Consider the following 9,034-nt stretch of genomic DNA (forward strand, 5'->3'; position numbering starts at 1 on the left):
ACGAATCGCAATCAATGCCTTTCGTTTTCTTTGATAAAGGAAACTACCCTATTCCTGATCGCTTTTTTCTATTTATTTATTGTGAGGGTTGAATGATGAGCCAAAATTCTATTTTCTCGCGAAGAAGGGGAGATGAAAATATTTTTCATTCCCAAACATTTTCTTCTGTTTTTTCTTTTTCCTTCCTCTACCATCACGTAGATCAAGGGATCGCGCGGATCCCGGGCCGCAGCCCACCGGCTAATTCCTTGTGGCCCCTAGAGGCTAAAGAAAACATTGTATCGCGAGCCAAATATCGACCCACTAGTAAAAAATAAAAAAAGGTCAAAAATCGCATTGATTGATTGAAATTTTTAACCAATAAAGATTATTGCAATTAGAAATTGTATGTTTAAAAATAAATTATTGCTGAAATGGTAAAGTGACGTGGACTATTGTGGCCCTCCGGAAGATGTGAAATCGATTTTTGGCCCTTTCATTAAAAAGGGCTGAAGACCCCTGATGTAGCGTATTGCCAATCCCGGGAGACTTGTATGCTGATTATATTAATTAATGGGGAAGGGTAAATCTGGTTTGGTTTTTAGAATTGTTCGTCAACTTTTCTCCGTTGTTTATTGAAACATCACCAGATCCTCAGTTTTTGATTTCCTATTGATTTGGTAACTGAGATAAGTTCCGTTACTTACAAGGAAAGTACCTCAAATGTCACTACCAGATCTCGATCAAATATTGCTAGGTGATAGGGAACGTAATCCAGGATTCATGCCACGGTGAACTGAGAAATTCGATTTATCGTCAACAAAGAGTTCAGTCATCGAGTTCAGATTTACGAGCAGAGGGCGGCGTTTTGTGCCATCTACGCCTCTCGACCCAAGTGTGCTGTCATTCACGAATGATCGGGCATCGTGTGCTAGCGGTGACGAGCACCTTTCCGTTCGAGGTTAACCGATCGTGTGCCTAACCTCCAGCATCTTTATGCCGTTATAGCATCGTTTGGATGGCCACTCAGAGTGGAATAGATGTAATCGGTAGGTACTTGTGCGTGATACCGATCCTCTGTCGGAAATGCGGAAATACACGCTCTGTGCAGAGAGCCTCTGCAAGGGTGTGTGGCACTTGTGATTCAAGGCAACAGTCACAGTGAAGCGAAGGAAAATTGAAATATCTTAAATATCCATAAATGCATCGTTCATGAAAAGGAGCGGCGATGGTATCAGGAAATAAATGATAAATAAATGAATGTCGAAGGTTTCCCGTGTTTGTCAATTACTAATTGCGGTAGAGAATGCTTATATGAATTGCATATGAGTAACATAGGTTTCTTTTTCTTGAATAGGTATTTTTCTAGATTTGGTTAAGGATGGCAATGAAATATAAATACCTGATGAATTGTCTATTTAGATGCGTGATAACTTCAGTGTAACGAACAGTAAGGAGTAAGAGTTTTTATGCATCATATATGAGAAGGAGCGGCGATGGTATCAGGAAATAAATAATAAATGAAAGAATGTCGAAGCGCTAGGAGGTATGTGTTAACGAGAGAAATACGTGAGTATGTATGGTAAAAATGAGGGCCTTTGTGAGCTTATCAAAGCTGGATAACTATTGATGGATCCGCGACATTTTTTTCCCTATTGACAAACGGTTTATAGAAGGGAAATACCCTTTGGATGTTAGGTTCTCATTGCTGCTGATCCCTATGGCTTGGAGAGGGAATATGCACTTTCAAAATTTGACCTCGCTTTATGAATCCTTTCTGCATCTATAAATGGACATTGCAAATACAAAAGGAATCAGGGAGACTCCTCTATCGATTCCTTGCCACTCCACACTGCCATTGATTTCCATACTCGATATTATCAATAACAGACACTTTGCTACTTTATCACCAATATCAAGTATAGAAACTTTTCTGTACTTGATAATGGTGTAACAGCCGAAACCGGTCGAAAATGTTCTTAAATATATTGTGGAAGTTACAAAGTGTCTGTTTTTGATAATATGGAGCCCTTCCACTGTGAACAAGATTCAAGTTTCGATGTAATTTCATACTCGAGTACTTCATGCTGTACATTCAAAAGAGATTTTTCTTTCCTTATTCAGCGGGACGAATGATTATGAAGGGAACTTGGTTAAAGCATCCCTCTGGTGTAGATATATGTTGGCCAAAATTTCTATTTTTCCAAAGCACAGATTAAATAGGACCTGATGGCCATACACCAGGATTTCCACTTATGATCACAGATAAAGATAAATTCAAGATTATTTTGAACTATTTGCTCACAATAATGGCACAATTGTCTTGTCATTTACCATTATTTTTTGAGTTTGATAATCTTTGGGTAAACATGCATGTAAATTTCAGGCCTAAAGTTTTACTTGCACTTGAAAACTTAACTTTGGGGTGTAGGAACGTATAAATAGCTTTAATTGAGAGAATAAAAGTCCCCTTCATAATACCTTACATTAACTTTCCTATGTGAATAAGCGCTGTTAACGGTTAAAATCTTTATCCTTTGCTTAATGTCTTCTCGGAATTTCCACTCGCTTAATTTGTTGTATATCTAAAGTTTCAATAAACGACTCGCACATCGTCGTCAAGCTGAAAGGTGATGATGGCCCTAGGAAGCCCTGATGACGATGGACGAGAAAAATAGGTGATTTATAACGAATGAAACCGGTGGAAATCCCGAGATGACTTCACGCAATTAATTCGTCCGGAAAGAATTACTTCTCATTATCCTTTCCTCAGCTGGCGGAACCAAGCATTTGAACTCAGCTAGAATCTTTACTCTGGCCCAATGGACATAAAATATAGAATATTTAATCTCAAAATTTGGCTAAAACTCGTCACTGAAACCGTTTGGGAGGAGCAGAGACCAAAAAAAAGATCGGGAAAAGGTCTTAGTGAATCATTTCGCGGGGGATATTTTTGGCCCTAAAAATATAAGAATTTTTCGGAGAGATGTGTAGGCAGCTTTAAATGTTGAAATTAAAAGAGTCAAGTATACATTATGCTTGAATATTGTGTAAAATATTATGTTAACCTATCTCGGCCACTTCGTCGATGAGAGGAGTCATAGCGTTAAGAGAGAGCATCATAACCGCTCACCCTATCATATTTGGTCTATTTTCGCGACCCATTACTTTAATACAACTTGCAATGTCGTCGTCCTGAAATTTTTTAAGCTTACAGAGTTGACATTTTTCAACTTTACCTGTATGATTCACTCGTAGCCGGATGAAGTTGTGGTTGTCACATTGAGGTGTCGAAACCGGTTGGTTTAGATGAACGTTGTGAGGAAAATTACAGAGTCGATATTACTCTCATTATCATTTGCCTGTATTCACAATATAAAATTTTTCCAACTGAAAAGACATTGATCTGATATCTTCAAATTTTAGGTATGGGGCAATAGTCTTGAGGGTCATTTCTATGAACAGTAAAATTTCAAGATGACTGCATACGTTTTGCAGAAATTCTGGTGAAGCGGAAGTGATGCTCCCTCTTGAGGTATGTGAGAGGGATGGAGGTTGAGGAGGGAGTCGCATAGGCAGAGTAAGAATGTATGAAAGATACTCCTATTTTGAGATACTATGCGGTTTTTTTAGGGTATCTGGCTGAAATGAAATCATTTTCGTATAATGGAATAGGGGAGAGTGGATTTGGGTTTGGGAGAATCTTATCATAAAGAATAATAACTTTTCTGTTTCAAATAATTGCACTTATGCTCCTGGTGTCGCCCTGTGACCATAAAAATTCCTCCCAGCAACGGGTATTATCGCACAAGTAGACAAGATCCACGGAAGTGGAAGAATATTACTTACTTTTAAATATAGTAATTTTATTCGCTTGTGTAGATTCAAAATGGAAATAAATACGATAGTATCACATATTGTAGTTTCATATCATTATTACTTTCTGAGTTCCCGTAATTTATCCTCAACCATTGCCTTTTGCACACGCCGCGGCGCGCTGGAATCCCCATATGCTGTTATCATGATGGTTCGAGGAAGACGTTATAGCATAAAAATAACGTTTAAAAATACTGTTTTAATCTATGATCACTGTATGCTGCCAACTCGTAGTAGGTATTTGGCACGTTTGCCTTGATTGATAGGTAACACCTTAAGAATGATATAAGTCTTTCCGAAAGATGAGCACAATTTTGTTGTAATTCAGTATGCAATAAATCATGGCCCAACGACACAAGGTTCTCAAGAATTCGAATTCTTTTTGCAAGACAACGTCAAAAAGGGACGTTTGAAATGGGGAGCGCATTACAGAAGCAATGACAAATCGACATTTTGCAGGACTCAAGACAATGGACTGTCCTCCATTCAGTAGTGCTACTTGCAGCGATTACAGAAAAGAAATATGCCCGTATCCTATGGAGAAGTAGGGGTATGGGTTGGAGAGGGTACTTTAGTTGAAAATAATATCCTTTCCGTAATATTAGGTATTGGTTGGGAATAAAATAATTTTCGTGCATATTTGGATTAATCCTTTCCCTTGGGCTACAACCTTGTCGCGGTGGAAAGGCTTGCGCGTTCCTATGACCCCTAGAGCTGCACTGGCGGGATTAATTCTAAATTATTCCCGGTAGGGCCACCCATGCCAGATAGGTCGAAGGGTAGGAGCCAGACGAAAGGTAGTCCACGTGATGGTGTCACGTAAAAAACACTGTTGGAATGGAAGTGGGAAACCCTACCAACTATCTCTTCCCTGAACACATGGAGTACAACCAAATGAGCCTCGGAATCTCATCGCCCGGGACCCGTCCGCAAAGGGCGGGTGTCGGGCCAACGCCACCTAGACTAAGGCCTGAGGACTCGCGCGTGACGTCACAACCCGAAGGCCACCCGGCCGATTGTGAACCATTCATCGTGCTGAAAGCTCGTCTCTTGTAAACGTACGGGAATTATCTATTTCGTCCAACTCCGAAAATCAAAGGATGAATATAACTAGTGCAGCCGCGTATTTATCATAGCCATTAAATTCGCGTCTATGCAAACCATGACCCACTCAATGAAACTTTACCGTAAATGCATATTTTTCACTTTTAAACAAACCGTAGAAAGCCGAACTTTTTATGAAATATCAGAACTCATTAATCGGATTCGTCAGATAGTAGAAAGACTTCATATAAATTCCTTCACAATCGGAAAGCTTTTGAGAAATATTAAAGACCCTTGGAAGAATTTCAACAGGAACCAGCCAAATTTCACTTACCATTGTTAATTCTTGTGTTGATTCGAGGTTCTCAAAGAAAAACAATGCGAACGTGCGATTAAATAAGACACCATGATCAAATAAAAAACTGTAATAAATAATCAAGAATACAAATTCATTATCTCGCTATATTTATTGATGCTGAATCACTTCACAAATTTCAATACCTTTCTTGCATTACTAACACGACAGCATTCGTCATTCTTTCTACAACTGTAATTTTTTAAAAAGATGTTGGCACAAACATATACAATTTTCTTGATTGCATTATTCATTTGGTGCCCATTATCACAGATATTGTCATTTAGGTAGTCATTTAGAATCAACGCATTCATGCTGACACTGTGTAAAACATTCCTCTGACTGACTTCTTTTAGAAATGCTTCTTCTAAATCACTGCTGATTATTTTATTCATCGCAACATATACATGGACAACAGCGTTTACAGCAACTTCCTGAGGCACAAAAAGACCACCTCGACTAAGGCACTTCACCAAATTATCACTGTCTACCTCTTCTAACATTCCTTCTTTCACTAACATTTTTTTGCAAAATGGGCAATTAATCAATTTTAAGTATGATCTCACACAATACCCAGCTATGTATGTTAACACAGGTAGAGCATTGCTTACATTCTTTATATCGTCCGACTCCACTGATATATTGTAGTGTAAAAACGAATCAACTGAGTGTTTTGGCTCAAGTAAATCATCAACATCATCATCATTTACACTGTCCACCAATATATTTTTGAATAATTGAGATTTAAGCTTCAGAGGTAAGTAGTTTTGAAGCCTTAATTTGGTCTCTGATTCGTACAACTGCCTGATAGAAATGTGATAGTTAGAGCCAGCAAGCCGCCTGTAGAGACCAAATCGCTCTTCAAGGCAGTCGGTTTGTACTTTGCCAGGCAACATAAACTCCATCCCTAACTCCACCGTACAATAGGATGCCATTTCACAGAGGGCATGTGCGGTATGCATGAAGGCGGAATGGGTTTCTTTTGACAACCCACCCTTGGTACCATCCCACCTCTGCACCCAATCGAACACTTTTTCTAATACCTTTTTCCCTACAGAATCCAAAGCCATAGGTGTTTGCAAGGGGTCTTTTAATCTAATCCCTTTCCTGGGAGTCTTTACATTAACCACCTTCCACCAATCTGAAATTATTTGAACAAATTCAGCAGTTTCATTATGATGCTTCAAATTTTTATCTTTCCCCAAAGTCTTAAGGGCAGTTACCACATAGTCATTAAACACTTGCAACGCCAGCTTCACATTCTGTCTCTCTATGTTTGAAGGGTAGAGTGCTTTCAAGGTGAGTGGATGCCCAAACCTAACAATCTCACCACACTCAATAAAATAAAGTTCCCTGATAGTCTGAAAGGACGCAGTCAATTTTGGTGCACTGTCATCATTCAAATCAGGGAATAAGAATGACTGCCCATTACTCTGATTTAACCAATTGTTTCTAACACATTTGATTAAGTGAACGGAGTCAAATACAAAAAAGAGGGGCCGTGTTATATCGCAAGGATGTGGATACACAATGCTTAGTTTCTCTGGTTCTGTGAACATTGAAACTGCTTTCCTATTAATAGCATTGTTATCTGAGACAATGCTCACCACTCTGTATCCAATACTCTCCAATGTGATGATTATTTTTTTTGTTACATCATGTAATTCCCTAGCAGAAAAATTACATACTGGAAGTATGTGAACCACCTCTTTGAATGGTGACATTAAACTTGAAATCATGAAAACGTGTGCAGTTTTGGCAACTGAGGAAGAGTTATGACTAAAGCCAACTACATTACCCCCTTTGTAATCAACGTATGTCTTCAAATGAATTTCATCCATCATGAGGATGACATTTCTTTCATGGCATTTAAGTTTGGGAAAGACAATTTTGGCATATGTAAGTGAGTTACATAAATCTGCTACTGGGCTTAAATTTTGACTAGAACACACTTGACGAATGGTTGTGGGATGTGGAATAGAGAACATTCCTGAATTCCTAGCAAATTTATAGGCATGAGGAGAAATTGTAAACAATATACAAGAAAAAACTAAAGTCTCACTTCTATAACGATAGGTAAACTTGTTCATCATCATAAGCTTCAGTTGTTCAGTGATAAAGTTAACTTTCACTCCTACTTCATCATCTGCTGCCATAACATCTAAAATAGACAAAATGACCTCTAAGTTAAGGCACATTTCTGACTTTTCAACCTTGGGTCTATTCCCCATCAAAACATTTAGCCCATCCAAAATTTCTTTCAGTACATTCATATCATTAACATACATGGGAAACTTATATTTACCAACTGTTTTCAAGGAAACAGTGCCTAAAAAGCTTCTGACTTCAAAATTATTTCCCACCAAAACACTCGCCCTAATTTCTGGAAAAGGATTGGTTGTGATATAGCAGAGAAGCAATTCATCACCTCTCTTGACAATGGAAAAATTACCCAACCAGTCACATTCTCCCAATTTGTTATGAAGTTCACATGAATCCTTGAACTTCACCTTTTCCTCGGAGAGCCTTCTCTCTTCTTCACTCTCTTTAATGCACCTCTCCAGGTGCTTCATCTCCAATCTCAGTCGCTTCGTTTCGGGTTCCTCACGTGATGATGAAGCCGAACTTAAGTAAGACGGGCAGCCAAGGAAAACAGAAGGTACTGCACCAGCTTTCAGTCTGGGTGTTGGCAATTTCACTGTAATTACCTTGCCAGTCTTCTCATCAAAGGCGGATGTTTGTGAGTAAACATCATGAGCCAGGAAATGCTTAATGCATACCTAAAGTACAAGGGAAAATAGTATTGTATGATTACAGTGTACACATACAGAACCTCCATAAACTAAAAACTAGGCGCCATTATGAGAGCCTTCTACAAACATTAGCATTAAGTTATTTCCGCGAAAAACTAAATACTACAATATTTCAGAAATATATCTCGTAATTGCCTGGTTACACAAGATGAATGAAAACATAAGAGATAACGTACAAGTGCACGTTCCAAAAAATAACAACAACCTGCACGAATGCATTGATTATGGATGGCCATAAAATAGTATCGGTTCAACTTTCGTCCAAAACCTCGTATATTAACTCGTAAATATTAATTAATTGTACAACCAGGCATTAAGATTGTTCATACCCTTGCCAACTTACCCTAGAATATGCCGTAGGAATGAAATTCTCCCTCGGAATTCTCCTAATCCATTTCTTCTTCAGCTCGTCGTCTTCCGGGAAACGAAAAACGGAAACCTTCTCACCACCCGCATAATTGCCTCGGCAGTGAGGTACACAGCACTTATTCACCATTATCCGCTTATCCACTCGTTCACTTCAAATTTTTTAATTAAAATCACCGAAATCCGCGCAAAACTTCACTAATACAAGCAGGCATGCACGCAGGATACACGTTTTAAATGTACTTTTCACGTTATTTATTATTAGGTCTCCCTAGCAACGAGAGAGTTGCCCGACTTCGCTAGGCCTCCGCCTCGTGACGTCAGAGAATTTCAAGCCTTCAGCACTCAGGCCTTAGTCTAGGTGGCGTTGGTCGGGCACGGCAACGAGGTCGGCAAGGTCCTCGGGGTCGCCAACATGCGAAATCCTTGCACAGACTTATCATCATCACCATCAGCAGCAGCAGCAGCAATGAAAAAAGAAGAAAAGAAGACCAAGAAGATGGAGAAGAAGAAGTCGGCTGTAAATGTAGGGACGTGGAATGTGAGGACTATGATGAGGGCGGGGAAATTAGAAAATATCAAAAGGGAAATGGATAAAGGG

General features: G+C 39.1%; 1 protein-coding gene across 1 annotated transcript; it reads right to left on the minus strand.

Annotated features, from left to right (window-relative positions):
- Positions 1 to 1,681: 1,681 nt before the first annotated feature.
- Positions 1,682 to 8,735, minus strand: LOC124171121 (THAP domain-containing protein 5-like). Its single transcript, XM_046550259.1, has 4 exons — positions 8,411 to 8,735; positions 7,618 to 8,034; positions 6,298 to 6,615; positions 1,682 to 1,762 (listed from the first exon to the last, which is right to left on the minus strand). Exons 1-4 carry the CDS (start codon positions 8,561 to 8,563, stop codon positions 1,682 to 1,684), a joined length of 969 nt encoding a protein of 322 aa, XP_046406215.1. The 5' UTR covers positions 8,564 to 8,735.
- Positions 8,736 to 9,034: the final 299 nt, after the last annotated feature.

This window comes from Ischnura elegans, chromosome X, assembly GCF_921293095.1.
Source record: "Ischnura elegans chromosome X, ioIscEleg1.1, whole genome shotgun sequence".
In the NCBI taxonomy this organism is placed as follows: Eukaryota; Metazoa; Arthropoda; class Insecta; order Odonata; family Coenagrionidae; genus Ischnura; species Ischnura elegans.